The 17,382-nt window shown below is 39.1% G+C and overlaps 1 protein-coding gene across 6 annotated transcripts in view; it reads right to left on the bottom strand.

Annotated features, from left to right (window-relative positions):
* Positions 1–17,382, bottom strand: part of PDE1C (phosphodiesterase 1C) — a 200,250-nt gene that overhangs the window by 2,748 nt on the left and 180,120 nt on the right. For 2 of the 6 annotated variants that reach the window (XM_086844075.1, XM_023919567.2), the window contains one exon: positions 10,150–12,863. The exons of the other annotated variants lie outside the window; for them this stretch is intronic. In XM_086844075.1, the coding sequence (XP_086700201.1) occupies positions 12,850–12,863 (14 nt within the window). In that variant the 3' untranslated portion in view covers positions 10,150–12,849. Of the gene's footprint in view, positions 1–10,149; positions 12,864–17,382 lie in introns of those variants that run through there. 6 annotated transcript variants of the gene reach the window in all.

Raw genomic sequence — 17,382 nt, 5'->3', positions numbered from 1 at the left:
CTGACATCTCAGTAGACTACAGCAACACAGGAAACAATATTCTCATGGTTGGAAAACAACAGTTTAGGCAGTAGATGAAACTGCCAAAACTAAATGAAGAAGCAACTTTATACTTAACTATCTACATATATACAGTGAAACACTTCATTGTTTTCAAAATATTATTGGTCAAAGTAATTTTAAGGCAACAAATCTGAATTGACATAATGTTTCCCAGAATTCAGGAATAGGTGGATTTGTGGCATTTTGTCTGATTTTCCAATTAATGACAGGCCATTGTGAAAGTTGGAGGTGATCTACATATGAATCTGACCATTCTCAACCTCTTGACTCTGTTTATTTGAACCTACATCTTGTTTTCTTACCTCTTTACACTGACAGACTGAAAAAAATAAGCATGACCATGATAAATATATTTTCATCTTATGCTTGATTATTATTGGCAAAATAACCAATTGAATAATTAGTATGATAAGGATTTAAAAAGAAAAGTCATTGCTCTTAGGAGGAATCCTGAGAAGCTAAAAAGATTCCACTGTGGGAGCTAGCTAACATCAATTCAAATGCTACAACATTCACATTCCCATCTTGCTAAACTCCTCAAGTGATTAATCATACCCTTAAATGTCCCAGGAAACAAAAAGCTATAGATTTTCTAAACTTTAGAAATGCACATCCAGATTTCTGCATAGTCATAATTCTTCCTGTTCTCAACTAGATTAGTTTCACATTCATTAAAAGGTTGAAAAGTAACCAGGAGAATTACTGTTCTTTGAGGCACATTCACTTTTCATATTAATTCCATTTTCTGTACTCAGCATGAATTCAGCCAAGCTGTTATTTTGTGTATGGGGAAATGTTTATTGTTACCAGCAATTTTATTGGAGATTTTGCCAGAAGAGATTACTTTGGTAATAGATTTAAGGGGGTTTATCAAGAACAGTGACAGTACCATTTATCATCTTCATAGAGAAGTAGATAAAGGGGATTAATGACATTTAACTTCTTAAAACTTCAGTGCATCTAAGATAGGCAGAAGATTCTGTCAGGACTCTGGAATTCTGCTTCCAGGTTTCTCACTGACTCTTGTGTTACCTGGACTGTAACTTTCACTCCAGTTTCTCTGCATGTAAAATGGGAATAAAAATTACATTACTTACCTCACAGAGTTTTTATAAGGGGCTTCAATAGGTTATGATTCTAATTACCTTCATGCCTGGAGTGATTTAAGTAGTTTTTTCTTTTTTTTTTTTTTTTCCTTTTAATTTAGGGAAAATAATTATTTTTTAAGATCATGTCTATCATCAAGGCAATAAAAGTAGAGAAAACATATTTAGTAGCACAGTGTTGGTAGTGCCAGTGTAGACTAGAATTGTTACACAAGTAGCATCACACAGACAGATGTGGGCTGTCCAGACACTAACTTAGCAAGGAGGCTGAGTGCATTAGACACTTTGTTCTGACCAGTGAGATGTGCAAGCCACCATCTTATAAATGAAACCAGATTTGGCTGGGTAGTGTGCACACAATATGTCCTCTTAACCCTTCTTTGGTACAGGTCCTTCTTTGATTCTTGGAGAGATGCCAATGGATATAAACACCTGGGCCTACATCTACATCACACCTTGATTTGCATACCAGATGAAAGAATGAATGCCAGAGCTGATGCTTAGTAGACAACTGCACATAAAAAACGAGCCTAGTGTGCTGGCAAAAATCATCTTTCTCTCTTTTGCAGCCTTTGTCACAAAAAGAGGTTTTCTGCTGTAATTATCAGAAAGATCTGCAGGACAGAGGAGCAGGAGAACCAAGACTGTGTTTCATTAGAGTGATTCAAAATATGGTTTAAACTTGGAGAGACTCAGTCTCCTAAGAAAATCCTTGTTTATATAAAATTCACTTCCATTCAATGAGACACCTCAACGAAAGTTCAAAGACTTCTTGGTCAGTCACTATGACATTAGAGAGCTCTCCTCTGTCATCCCCTGTGGAGCCAGGAGCGGAAGCTGTAAGAAATGGGATGCAGAAATGTTACCAGAGTTCCAAGTGCTTTGCAGCAACCACTGGTGTCCTGCCAGGCATGGGAAGAACTCTTTCCCACCAAGGGCCTGTGACCCATGAGACAGCTCCAGACTGAGGGAGAATAGGGTTTGTACATCTCCTGGGAGGTTTGACCAACCTGTGGGATGACGTGGAAGTGAATTTTTATCACATAATCAGGGAATGGTCAACCTCTAATGCTGGGTTCAAGAAGCAACTCTCCCCCGGGCAGATTTGCATTCATCCCTGGGGGATTTTTCCTTCCTCTGCAGTATCAAACCTGACCACTGGTCAGGGTCCTCCAGTCCCTTTTGGCCAGGTTGCTGCCTGCTGTTCATGCAGCATGAAGATAGCCTGTTTGCCCCGCATCCATTCTTCTTTTATCTTCTTCTTCTTTTATGTGATTGTTACTGAAACTAATTATTCATTCTCTCCAGTTCTCTCCAGGAAGCAGAGTTTGCTTGGCCTGTGTTCCTTCTGCTGCTTTTTGTAGCTCTGTTAGACAGGCAGACTGTAAAGGATGTTTTTTCAAACTAAACTGAGATGCATCACCCAGCTCCTGGCTACACATGGGCATTGTGTTAATACTTGAGAGCAAGGACTGTGAAATGGTTTCAGAAAAATAACAATAAGTAGACAAAAAAAAATATCCTGATTCCAGCTGTAGCCTTTATATTATGCATCCTTGAAAGCAGTTTTTGTGCTGAAAAGCCCATGGCATTTCAAGCAAATGAAATTGCTTTTCACCATCTAAGTCATGATGTACAGGGAATAGAAACAGAAATAAATAGAAGGAGAAATAGAAACAGAAAGAAATAGAAATAGAAATAGAAATAGAAATAGAAATAGAAATAGAAATAGAAATAGAAATAGAAATAGAAATAGAAATAGAAATAGAAATAGAAATAGAAATAGAAATAGAAATAGAAATAGAGCATGTTCCATCTAGAATTCTGCATGACAAGCTAAGATCCAGGTCTGAGGGCTCCATGCTGGATTACAGCTCTCTGCAGTGCAGGTCCCAGGCCCACCCAGGAGACAGGGACAGAGATAAGAAATGAAGATCATTCAAGCCACAGAAATGAAAATATGGTCAGTCAGTGATTGCAAGTAATAATAACCAGGGTACATCAATACCCTTGCTGTCCTTTTTCATCACACTTAGAGATCCTTGGGGATCCTTGGAAAAATGTTTAGTTCAACCTCTTTGTGCTCAGAAAAAGGAGTCATTCCAAGTGGCAGCAGATGTGCCCATGGCCTCTGGGCTCCCTATGATGCTGTGATGAGCTGTTGAGTTGCCAGTAGACTCTGGTTTCACCAGTGGTCAAGTCCAGGCAGAAACACTGTCAAGGCTCTCTCCTATATGTGGCTGCCTCACTTCACAAAACTTTACCAGCTGTGTGACCTCCTGGGTAATTCTTCCTCTCTCACACTTAAAGCTGACAAAGGTACAGATTCAAAATACAGCAGTGAGGCAGACCAACCAACCTGCTGGCAAAGAGATGGATGGGATCATATATACACATGCCTTTATTTGTCACCCTCGCTCCTTTAAAAGTGATATTAAACAAAATATGGAAAGCTTGCCCTTTTAATTCAAGATGCTGAGTGCAATTTGCAAAAAAAACAGCGAGACAATAGCATTTACTCAATTAGAAAATTGTGTGCGTGCATGCGTGTGTGTGTGTGTGTGTGTGTGTGCGCGTTAACAGCAGACTGTTTCTTAACTACATGTTTATGGTTGCTTCCAGCAAAACCAAAACAAGATATAGAGAGAGCACAGAAAAACAACACAGTAATGGCTGTAAACAAAATATGATATCAGCACTGGCCTATATGCATAGAAAACATTGTACTATTATCTACTCCCCAGCACATAGTGTAAATAACTGCACAGAAAGGGCTGATTTTCAAACCATACCAGAGCAAGAAGATGGCTGTATAAGCCACAGTAACAGGGCACAGGTAAGAAGTTACCTGTGTTAAAATAGCCAAGTCAGAAAAACCTCTACTCTGTCCTAATCCAATTGGTGTCAAAACATACACTGTAGGTAGTAGGTCTCTACCAAAGAGATAAAACGCAGGCTAGTAATTTCTGGAAGTGCCAGACAGAAGGCACCTTCCTATAATTTAATGTGATATTCTCACAGTGAGTGTTGCTATTGAAAGCAAGGCATGACTGGCAACAAATCCACAGTGTCTTTTTACAAAAAAGGAAAACTATTAGGTCGATTACTCCCCTCTTTTGAAGGTGGATCCTCCCTACTGCTATTTTTCTAATCGAAACAGTTAATAGATCCCTGTGTAGGGAGATATGTTTAAAGGGGATTAAATGTTATTATTCCCAAACTAATGAAGAAACTGGGCACACAAAAATAATTTGAGCAAGGTTATTTAGCAAGTCACAGTGAAGGAAGGGACTGTACTTGGTAGCCGTGAGAGACTAGAAAGACTGATGTCTCAAGACATTTTGTGGTACATGTATGTGGGGAAAGGGGCAGGTCAAGCCTTGCCCTGGCAAGGCAATGCACTAACCTGTACACCCTACCCCCTGGAGCCTGTATCCCAGCCTGGCAGAACTCTCTGGAGACAATGCTTCTCACCCACCTCTGAAGCCCCTAATCAAAGTCCTGAGTGGCCAAATGACCAGAAGTCCCACGTGGGGGAATGGGCCCAGGAAGACCAATGGCCAAACACAAGGCGATAACGTCTTCACCATACTACCTCTTGGAATTTATATCTAAGCACAACTGGAACTCAGAATTTGATAGCTATGTGTGTGCTTTTCTATACCTTTTTTGTCTATTTCTCTTTCTTCTTCTAATTCTCTCTTATTGGAATTTTCAGGTAACTTAAAATAGAATGGGTTTAGAATTTTCTAAGGGCCAAGTTAATGCTTTGAGAAATGTTTTATGCTGATTGAATGTTGCACTAAAACTTTCACAAAATTTCTGATTTTGTGAAGTTGCCAGTAAAGTTTCTTTTGTTATTTTGACCTCTTGAGAATATCTTGTCAGTATTTCTCCTGTGCATCTAACTCAGAGTACATGAACAGCCCTAAACCCTGTTCAAAATCTCATTGAGCAAGTTGTTTGGGGCCTTACAGCTTTATGCCAAAACCTTCTCTTCTGCCCCTGGCCTGCTTATTATAATGGTGGTCTGCAGGCTCAGAAGAGCTACCACAGACAAGGGATGTGCAATTTGCTCTTTGTAGGTTCTCATTAATGGATCAATGGGTTGAAAGTGGGACAGAGTTGGAGAAATGGATGAAAAATCTTGTGTAAGCATTGCTTATTAAAAATAAACAAAAGACCAATGCAAACATGCTAACAGCTATAAAAATGAGTTAGTTTTAATATTAGACCTATTTACATTTCATGATAATTATAGGAGTAGTGAGACATGAATGTTTAATTCCTCAATCTTTCCTTAAAACATTTTTCTTCAAAAAGCAAGACCTCTCCAAAGTGCAAGACCTCTAAATGCCTCTAAACTGCAAGAAAATTCTGAGTGATCCAAAGTAGTAGCCTCTTTAGAAATATGCTCTGCCTATGTGGGCAGCTTTACCTTTACCCTGTTTGCAAAAGTTATCAGTGATGGATGGAGAAGGGGATCAAGCTGATTTTGGTATTGAATGTTGAGACCAGCCTGACTCAACAGTCCCAAGGTTAAATATTCAAACAGTGTTTCCTGACAGAAACTGGCACCAGTGAGGATAGACAAAGTTCCCAATAAATGAAATTTGGATAAACCAACAAGTTACAGTACTGATAATTTGCCTAAAGTTGCTGAGCTAAGGGCTGCTGAGCTGTGGTGTGCTGTTCTTGGTTTGGATACTCTCACAGATTGTGATTTCAGTCAAGAGAAAAGTAGAAAGGTGAGGTTTACCTTTGGGTCCTTAAATAAGCTAGTTGAATTCTCTTCCTCAGTTTCCCTATCTTTAGAAATTACATTGGTAATAACACTGACTTCTCCCAGGGTGTGAGTGGTGACAAATAACAGCTGTCCAAGCAACATTCCCACTATGCTTAAAAAAAAGCTTTATTATTACTAGGACTCTCTGGAGAGCCAGATGCTGAGAACTAAACAGCAAGCACCTTGCCTGCGTCAGATGTAAAAAGCATGAAAAAAGAAAAAAGAAAAAATTAATCCTTCTACAACTTGAATTCAAATGCAGGGGAGATCTCATTGTTTATAGTTGGTTAATTGGATAACATACAAAAACTCAGAGAAAAAGTGGAAATGTTGAAAAATGTTTTAGACCACAAGCCTCTTCTTTCAAATCAAAAACTAACAATAAATACATATTGTTAAAAATTAGTTTCAGAACAAATGAGAATACTTGCCATTACTTGGTGTCATTTATTTTGGTTTTCCATTTTTTTTCTTATGAGTTTTAACAAGCCAAATAGGTTTTTCCATTACCCTACACACTCAGTCCCACGAGCAAACTTGTGCCAAGTTTTGTTTTCAGCCTGAAATTTAACTTGCTTTCTATTTCCTGAATATAAAACATTCTTCCTTGAAAAATGTTAGAGCACAGCAGCCTTTTGTTTATTTTAATTCAGCTCAAGACATCTCTATTATCTGATCTGCTTATATAAACATACTCTAAAGTTTATTATCAACCTCATACATGGAATTCACTGCAAAATGCCAGCTGAGAAAAGGTTATTTTATAAGACTAAGATCCTTGAATTTGGTTAATTTCCCCTTATTGCTCCTACCCAGAGGTTTAATTTCCTAACTTTATTTAAAACCTGTCACTGTAGGGTTAACAGAGCAATGAAATCTACTGTCATATTAACCCACCACTCCTGCCTGCTGAAGGTAGACAGTGCACTAGGGCATGAATTTGTAGTGTATCACCAGAACAAAGAGACATAGTCTCTCATTTATAAAACTCATGGTGGTGTAATCAGCTCCTACCACAACAAAAGGAGGTGGCCCCATGCTGATGCACTGCCTGTGTGTGGTGAGCTGTACATGTTTTTGTTGTTTAGTCTTTGTCCCCAGATGCTGCCTGGGATGAGCAGAACTTTGCATGCAATGTCCTTTGATTTCAGTGCAACTAAAATGGTGATCAGGCCCTAAGTATTATTTTGCACCAAGTTTATTTGCAAATGCAAAGACTTTTGTCTCTCAAGTAACAGTAAGGAGAAGAAAAGGGTAGTGAAATATTAGTGTGAGAATCTGGGCCTGTAGAAAACCAAAAGACCTGGTAAAAACCTAACAAGAGCACTACATGAACGACAGTAAGGATTTTTTGAAATTGCATATAAAAGTGTACCAAAATATCACCCAAGCAAGAAGAAAAGTAAAATGCTCACTCTGTTATTCTACTGCTAGATTTTATCACTAGAAACCCCAATGGCCATTAGTAATTTAGTCTGATAGGTGCACTCCTACAACCACCAGCAAAGACAATGGAATTATGTATATTCTTTCTGCCACTGGATAGCATCTAAACTCAGGGTGTTATAATACATATGTGCTTGGAAGAGACCAAAATAATACAAAATGCCAAGAGGGTACTATGAAACTTGTGAGTTTGTGTTGTCTTGCACTTAAGTATAAGTGTAAATAAATTTGCTAAAACTGAGTTTCAGGTCCTCAGCCAACTTGCAGGGAAATAGTTCTGTTTTATTCTACCTGGTGGTTAAGTCCACAGAGCAGGGTGAGCTGATGCCTCAAAACAGGCCTGCATCCTGGTCCTGCTTGGGTACAGACCAGAATCCTCTGTGCTTACTAGGGATCAAAAGAGATGTTTCAGTGGCAGGAAAGCAGTCTCTTTGAGTGGAAATGCACAGAGAGTGTTTAATTTTAACAGAAAAAAATGGCATTGGCAGCAGTCACCTGCGCTGCTTCTGTGCTCATTTTGCTTTTTACACAGTAGTCAGACATGAAAAGGGGTATCTGGGATCACAAAACTTGTCTACCTATGGGAGCAGGAGAAGCCCCATACTTGGATGCACAACTGACACTTCTCTGAGACTGAGAAGACCTGCTCGTGTTGTGGGTAACACAAGTGGGAAAATCCTCTGTACTCACTTCAGAGGGAGATGAATTATGAAAAGTTAAAGCACAAAGTTTTTGCCTCCTTTCTATCTGGCCAGCACTGATGTCAGGTCCCTGGAGTAATTTTCGTGTAGTCAGTGCCATTGGGCTCCTTCTCTTCCTGAGCCAGCATGTTTCTGCTTCTGAGTGATGATGTTCAGACACCAGTAAAGCTCTGAGATCACCACTGGATCAACATATGAAAGCAAAGTATCATTCTGTTTTTAATTATTAAGTGAGGTGATGGGTTTAAAAAGTGTAAAAGAAAAGGGCTTGATAATGCTCTCATTTTCTGAGTATAAATGGCTAATCTGTGGTATAGATCATCAAAGAATGAGGAATTTCAAAATGAAATGTGAAGGAAAAGGAGAAAATAAATATTTAAGACCATCTCACAAGCTCCTGGAAATATACATTTACTATATATGTTTTATTCTATTTAAAAGAAAATAAGTACTATACTTCTCAGGTTCCACCTTTACTAATTTGAATAGGCTATTTTGCTTTTCAACTGAAAGACAGATTTGAGAGCCATTGCAGAAATTGCAAGGATTAAAAGCAAATTCAGGTAGCATTTACCTTTAGCTAGGTGAGCTTATGGTCTTTCTGATTTCAAAGCAGCATAGCACTATCAGCCATATAATTTGAAATATATTTGCTTCCAGACTGAGCTTATAAGACTTTGTAAGTACACATGCAAACATTTTCATACCCAAAGAACAGTTTGCAAAACACCAGCATACACCTTTCCTCTCTAGCATAACCAATTACATTTTGGAAAGCTTCTGTCCAACCACAAAATTCATGCTTGAAAAAAGAAACACCTAGAAAAAGGTATTTGCCTCCTTAATTCACCCATCAGGAATCAGGTCCCCAAACATCAGATTCATTCTGATGCTAAATATCCTACTGTATAAATAGGAATGTGTTTACTCCAGCCTGAGCTATACAAAAGGCTGTAGCTAGGTTCAGTCTGCTTAGATTGTCTAATCTGAAATGTTTTAAATCTCTCTAAAATTGCAATTTTATTTATTTTTTTTTATTTATTGCCTATTTTATTACCAGGAAAAAATAAAAAAGTTGGCTTCCCTTATCTATATTTTTTTTCGAACTTGGAAAATATTAGTGGCATCCCTAATCTGTTGCTCTTTGAGCCATTTAAATAATTAACAGGATGCAATGAAACACTAGGACCCTGGTGAGACACTAGAGCATGTTGCCCAGAGGGGCAGTAGGTGCCCCATCCCTGGAAGCATTAAAGATCAGGTTGGATGAGGCTCTGAGCAACCTGACTTAGTGGAAGATGCACATTGCAGAAGGGTTTGGAATAGATGGCTTTTATATATCCTCTATGTTCCCTTCAACCCAAACTATTCTAATACTATGATTCTCTGAAAACATAATGACACTTTTTTTTCTACAGTGTGCCCAGGAATCCAAGCACTACGTGACCATGACTCCAAGGTCTGCTAGTTCCCTGATAATGGAAGTCCCAGATAAAGAACAAAACACTGATACTTGTAATGGCATCCTCTCTGTTTTAGGAGGGGAAAGTGCCTGAATTCTCCCTCTCAAACTATACATCAGTTTCTGGGAAGCAGAGGACATGTGATGCTCTTTCAGCTAGGCAGAACTTTCTGAGAGCACCAGCAGTCTCTGTGCAGATGTGAAAGAATGTCATATTTATCACACAGCTTCCTAGCCTGTGCTGGCCTCTGCAAAAAGCACTCCGGCACCAGGAGACTCCTTTGTGCTTACAAATGGGCGCTCCCACATAACACTGTAAAACTTCAGCACGAGGCAAATGGTATGGACCCAATACTTGCAGAATGTCTGGCCTATTCATTACTTGTGTAGTTTTACTGAGGATGGAAAAGAAAGGCATCTGAAAACACAATTTCTATACACCTGGGGAAAGTTAGGTAAAGATGTAAAACCAGAAATCCTTTCTCACACTATAAACATAGGCCATTAGCTGATGAACACCTAATCTTTTTCCAGTTTCTGATAGATTCCTTTGTGGAATAAAATAAGAGAAAGCAGCTATGTATATTTTGATCATTGCTTTTTATTATATTTTACACAGTTGCACAGTGGCTGATCTCTAGTTTAACTGGGAGGTGTCTAAACATACCATACTTTGGCCCATGATGCACCAGCACAAGGCTGCAGAGTGTTTCAGGAACATAAGGGGGAAAAGTAAGGAAGCAACCCCATAATAGATGCTTTCACCTGGTCCAGTCTCTTTGTAGGGTTTTGATTTCTAGATTTCACTTTCACTTTATGTATTTTTGCAACTAATAGATTCCACTTTTTTAAAATTACAACAAAAACAATCTAAAAATTACTAATAATCCACTGTAGCTGACACAAATAGAAGGAGGAGACTGTAAGGTCTATCTCTGACTGTGTATTAAAAAGCATTTTGCTGTACGCTGGTATGCTGTGATCAGTAACTCTCCCTATAGCATCTCTTCTAGAATGGCAAGACTGATTTGCAGCCCCCAAAAGACATCAAATCTACTACTTCCTTTATTAGCTCCTGCTAATGGTGAATAACTCCAACAATCGAGGAAAACTGTTTTCCAGCCTGATTTCACACCTTTGTGCCTGTGCAGGGAGGGAGGGAGGGAGGGAGAGATGGTTTTTTTCAAAAAATGTTATTTTTCTAGTGTGCATAATCTAAGGCATCTTCAGCCACTGTAAAAGGTAAGAGTAACTTAAAAAATCAGACTAAATCACTCTGCACCTCTGACCAAACACTAGTAAGAGTGTATTTTCCCTGATTCCACGAAGAACAAAGCACAGACTGCCACCACTGTAGTATTTAGTTCGGCATTATTATTTCATCAGCGCACCTTCAAAGAACCTGCTCAGGGCTGGAATTCATATTCTGCTATTCTCATTGGGGCTGAATGCTTATGGAGGAGGGGAAAGAGGAATCAAAAACCTCTAAGAGGTGACACAGCCTGTCCCAACATGGAATGCACTCAGAGTTGATTGTGGAGCCACTGTCCTCCCAGCTCTTCACTTTCCTCAGAAATTTACACCAGAACTACTACTGAACCACAAACTCACAAATGGGAACACTATGTCCCCTTATATTTCATTTAAATGAGCTGGTTCAGTGAAGCCAATTGAGAGTTCTAAAAACTTCAATAATTATTTTTGTACTTCTTTCTGAAAACACATGATTGAAGTGCAATGTTTTCACAGCATGAACATAATTTAAATTTCTGGCTTTGAAAAAATTCAAACTGGAGTGCAAAAAATAACTCTTACAATATCTCTAGCCTCAATAATGAAAATCCCAGATACTAAACACTCTTAAGAAAAAATGTGTTCACTTTTAAAATGGATTTAATCTGACCTTACTGCTGTAATTTTATATAGTGTCACAGGATGCTCCTCCCTAGATATGTAGTGCTTAAGAAGAAACAGAGACCCAAATTCTGGTTGCAAAGTTCTGGGCTTTTGAACATGAAAAGGAAATGCTAAAGATTTACTACCTCCCTAAGCCACTGTTTTGCATGTTCTCTACATAGAAAAGATTCATGACATGAGTTTGATTCCTTTAAAAATACATATATGAATAATACAGCAAGATCTTATCCTGAACAGCAAGCTGTTCAGCAAAAAAAAGTTGTATGTATATGTATGTACATGTCTTGACTTCCATATGAACATGTAAAATTGCTTATAATTAGATGAATTCCAATTAAGATCCCAAGCCAGAAAAATAAATGTGCTTGATGTTCCACATACATTCTTATTTTGGGGTTTTTTTCTGTCCATCCTTATACAACAATGCTTTTCCTTTTCATTGGACTGTCCATTCAGTCAATAATGAAAGAGCAAACTGAGATGAAAGTAAGAATTGGTCCATGTGATTCCCTGATGCTCCTCTCCTAGATCTTCAGGTTTGACAAACAGTTATTACCAGTGGGCCATGAAAAAATGTGGGAAACAGATAATTTTCTGCAATATCAAGTTATGCAGGCACATCACACAATACATTAATACACGTTCAGAGTCTGACAACAAAATTTTCCCCAAGAGAATATTGCTTTCATTGGTTATTCCTTTCCTAACTGCAAAAATAACAAAATCAAGGGTTGAGGGAGTCTGACTGCTGTTTAGAAAGAAATTTTTTTTATCATTGTATTACCTGTTAAAGATATCAAATCCCAAGAAATGGTCAAATGGCTCTACAAATTCACTGTTCTTATTATTAAAATCTTCTACAGGGGTAAAACTGATATCAAATTCTGTCTACTAGCAATTGGAAAAGGCTTTCAGTGAAAAGAAAAAGTGAATTATTATCAAGGAATTTTTGGTTTAGTTGTGGTTTTTTTTATATTCTTTTGTATCATCCTAGTGTTGGTTTCACAAGCTGAGGCACAGCAAAGGGCAAAACCAGCATCTGAAGAATTTGCTTGACCTGTCCAGAAAAATGGAACCATTTACATCATGAAATCACAATTTGACCTTCTAACAAAAAAACTTCCAGAAAAAACAACAATAAAAAACATACATACAAGAACAAACAAACAAACAAAATTAACCAAAAAAACAAGACCCCCACCCTTGAACCCAGAGTCATCAGCTGTGAAGTAGCCAGTGAGAGAAGTGTTTCAAAAGTCGTTTAATGCCTTTCCCAGAAACTGGTCTTTGCAGGAGTAGGAGAACAGGAATGAAGAAGGTCAGAAAAAATGATGAAAGAGATTTGCAGTCTCTTTTTTTAATGTATTTTTACTCTTCCGTATCTGGAAAAAAAAATAATAACAAAAATAGAGAAGTGTCAAATACTGCCTTTCTCCGCTTTGTCCAAGGGGTAGGTAGTCTGGGAAAGTAAAATAAGGGTATCAGTTTAGACAGCCTTGTTTTCTGCAAGCACTGAAGCTTTGCTTAACTCTTGAAAAGGGTATAAGGTGAGGCACGCCTAGACAATACCTCTTACGGGCACAACTGGAAATACCATTCTGTCCTAAACAAATTGAAATCTATTATGATCAGACTAATCCGGCTAGTATTCAAACTTAGGAATCAAAAAGATCACAAAACAGAGTCCAGCATGCTCAGATCAAGAGACTTTAATAGGTTTCTTTGCTGTAGGGCTCTCTGATCATCTTTGATCAATAGCTTTTTCAGTATCTTTTTGCTTATGAAGGCAAGGATATTGTACATGTGGTTTGAAATGAAGAAAAGGCTCCAAACACAAAAGAACATTACATTTTAAAAGCTTCTTTCTCCCATGGAGCTTTCAGTGAAAAACACATCTTTAAGAAGCTATGGAGAAGCAACAAAGATGTAACAAAATATGTGCATTTTAAAAGCTGCTTGATGCCTCTGTCAAACATTTATAATCCCTTGGCCTCATAATTAGGCTACATTTGACTAGTATTATCCTGAATGTACAAACACAACTGTTTTCTGTGTAGCTATACTACATGTGCATCTTCACAATAAGCAGATCTCCTTGAGAAAGAAGTATAGACAAGGAAACCTTTTTGTTATTTCAAGTGAAACTGGGCTGTTTCTAATTGAAGAGGACAGCCTATTCAATTTGTCTCATAACCATCTCTAGAAATCCTCTGGAAAAGTTTCAGATAGGAACATTAATGTTTTGCCCTATATTGGCTGTTCTAACCAGCTTGCTGATTGCACCAGGCACCCTGTTTAGCTTCTGTTATTCTGACAATGCTTATATCAGCAGAGTTTGAAAATGCATTTCAAAGAGTCTCTCAACCAAGGAGATTCAGCCCGAGGAGAGATGAATTTACCTGTAGAGCTGGGCATGCCTTGGAAGACATTATTGCATCAAAATATCTTTTGGTCCCTTTCAGGACACCAATTTATTTTGTGCTCAATAACATATTGACTTTTTTCTTTTTTTTTTTTTTTTTAAAATGGTATTTGGGCAAAGGAGAAAAATGCCTGCCAGAACAAAGATCTTTGCTGATGAATTGCATTGTCTGTGATGAATATATACAGTGGCTGCACAGATCTACTAGTGAGCTGGTATCTTCTACCACAAAGATAGCAGGGGAACCTTTCCTTTCAGGATAGTCCCCTGTAAACTGCTACTATAAAATCTTGCTCACTGATGCAATTTGAAAACACCATTTTAAAGAATAAGGCTTTTATTGGATTTATTTAGACTGAATTGTCACATTTCCAGCATAATTTACAACAGGCAACACTAACAGCCATAACAACATTATATTTGTCTGATGTTTCCCAACTAAAATATTCAGTCTGATTTACTATCATTAACAGGATCGTAATAATCCCGTGACACTTATACTTAGCCACATTTTTAAAAGACTGACCAAGAAGGAAGGGTAATTATTTGAGGCAGGTGGACTAAATAACTTACTTGAGCAGTAAGTATTTCTGAACTTCTTAAAGGATTTGCTGAATAACAGCAGGGATCTGAAACAGAACTCAGAATTCCACCTAACACATGCTGCTCTTCCTATGCCATCCACACTTACAGGAACTTTAACCCCTCTCATCCCTGCTAATGAAGCAAGGGAAAATGCAGTTTTAGTGAGCATGGTGGCTAGGGGGAAGCTCAGCACTCCTGGGAAGCATAGAAATACCACAAGCTTTAGCCAAGGGTTAGGGGCTGGACTCAGGCCTCTTTCTCTCTGGGGGATCATAGGGCAGATGGCTGTGGTTTTGGTGCTGTACTGCTGTTGCCCAAAGGATTTGCTGCCACTGCCGAGTTTTGTCCTTCACCGCTTCTCCTTACCATGGGTGAGTCTCTGCTAGCAAGAGTGGTCATTGAACTGGGACCTTTCAATACCCAATCTCACTGGGGGGGACCCTCACCATGTACTTGGTGCCTCACAGGAAACCTGGGACCCCAATCCCTTTTACCTCTCTGGAGGGAGCATCTCCCAGCTACTTGCGGGAGTCTGGCTGCTGTGGATATCCCCAGGACATCACACAGGAGATATGAGAGCCAGGAGAATATCTGAAACAACACTCTACTCCACCTTCTCTCTCGTCCCAGGCTCACCCTGCCCCTGCTGTTTTCTGTCATTAATTTGGGGGTTTTTGCTACACTTTAACTCAACATCACTCATCCACCTGGATTCCTGGGGCTCCTGCCACAGCTTTGAGGCTTTTGCTACACTTTGTTTGCCACCTTCGGGGTGTTCTCTGCTGTCTCAGCTGTTAAGTCTGCTGCTCCAAGGTTCCTGCTATGGACCAGCTCACCACCCGGAGAGGCACTGAGACCAGCTGCTCCCCATAAATTTTGCAAGGGGAGACTCTTTTCCCTCCCTCTCGCCACCGGAGCCTCCATTGCCCGTGTGGGGAGAGGCGGCCGGGCCTGCGCCACAGCGCCCCCTGCCGGCGCGGGGGAATCATCGCACCCGCCCTGCCTGGCCAGGAGCCACCAGCGCCCCCTGCCGGCTGTGCCCGGAACTGCATCGGAGGGGAAAGTGCCTGCGGCCCAGAGAAGGTGTCACTGGGCTTCTTGTGCTGCTGCTCCTTCTGCTGCCCTTGTGGCTGTTTGTCTGCCTTGTTATATATATATAGCAAAGAGCTGTTATTCCTTTTCCCATATCTTTGCCTGAAAGCACCATAATGTCAAAGTTATAATAATTTGGAGGAAAGGAGTTATATTTTCCATCCCAGGAAGGTTTCCATCTTCCTTGGCAGGCATCTGTCTTTTAAACCAAGACAGATACCTCACAATGGCATCCAGTGCTAGGTCAGGCTATCAGAACAAGACCAAGACCAACTCTTTTCTCTCCTTAAAAAACAAATGCTGAATGCAAACTCCAGGACAATGTGGACTAAGGATTCTTTGGTCAGGGGTTTTGACATTTTTTTCACAAACTATTTAGCCTGCTTGAATCCCTTTGAATGAAAGTGTTTGTGAGGTTCTTGCATGGTCCCTGTTTTCTCTCCTCAAATTTCTGAAGCATTATAACCATATTAATTCTGAAGGAGGCACAAGATGACAGCACAATTATCCATCACTATACTATTGAAAATATAGGGGAAAAAATGAGAGGCTATCTCACTTTTATTAAATTCAGATTCTCTTGTCACATTGCAATAAACGTGTGTAACACAGACTGTCAGTGTTACATCCTAACATAGCAGATAGCAAAAGGGTTGTAGTTGAAGGAAAGTTCAACACACAAAGTTCATGTGCTATGACTCTAGCCTAGAAACAGAGCTCCAGAGAGAGTCTAATAAAAAGTAAATGAAATTATTAATGGCACCAAGAATGTGAAAGGGAACAATTACTGTTTCTCATAACCCAAGAAGAAATTTACCAAACAAATTTGTCAAACAGTAAATTTGAGAAGAATAAAAAGATATTATTTATCACATAATGCCGAAGTAAATTTTGAATTACGTTGCCACAGTTCCCAGAGTGTATCCAAGTCAGAGATTTGACTTCTGCCTTGGCCCTCTAGAACACAGAAAATGGTAGTAGGATACGCCCATTGCTCTGAGTTTGGTTTTTGTTCATTAAGATTTCTGCTGTGAAATGTTGTCATGCAGGTGATGGAGAGCTAAAAGGACTTTTGGTCTAGCCCAGTAAGGTTGTTCAAGTGTTCATAGCAAAGCTGACATGGTTTTTGAAAGTAGCTTCTACCCCTACTAATTAAAAGCATAGGTTTTTAAAAATGAGATTATTTATTGCAAGCTCTGCTCCCCGCCCAGAACCCAGCTACATCCAGCCACTGAGTGAAATGACAAAGAAGTTGCAATTTCTTGTACAGCCTTTGATATCATAAAACAATTACTACTGATGCAGTGCACAAAGAGGTGAAACAGTAGTCTGAGTAACTGTGTCTCACACAATCAATAATCCAGTCTTACCCAAAGACTACAACTTACAGAAGTATTTGCAGTTGCTGACACAGATCACCAAATCTGCCACTTTAAATTCCTTTTTAATTCCTTTGTGGAATTACTCACTCAGCATCCTGCAGGATGTAAAGGAATGACCATTTTTCTTCCTAAGCCTTTTCCCCCAAACCTGGGTATTTCTTTTCTCCCTGAATGCTAAAGTGATAGCATTAGTCATAATCTGCAGCTTTTCCATCTGAAAAACACCACTGAAGGTATTTCCACTGCTCAAAATAAAACTAAGATGTTGAAATCCAAGTACTCTCTTCTCAGCACTGGACGGTCCTGTCTCCTATTAAATCCATTTGAAACCTTTTCAAAGATAATTAAGACCATGAAGAAATAAGTTCTGTATAGTTATGGTATTTTCTTTCTTCCATTTCACCAAAGATGTATGAGGCT

The sequence above is a fragment of the Cyanistes caeruleus genome, chromosome 1, assembly GCF_971803275.1.
Source record: "Cyanistes caeruleus chromosome 1, bCyaCae1.hap1.1, whole genome shotgun sequence".
In the NCBI taxonomy this organism is placed as follows: domain Eukaryota; kingdom Metazoa; phylum Chordata; class Aves; order Passeriformes; family Paridae; genus Cyanistes; species Cyanistes caeruleus.
Note: the sequence above shows the minus strand (reverse complement) of the source record. Positions and strands in the feature narration are given on the sequence as shown.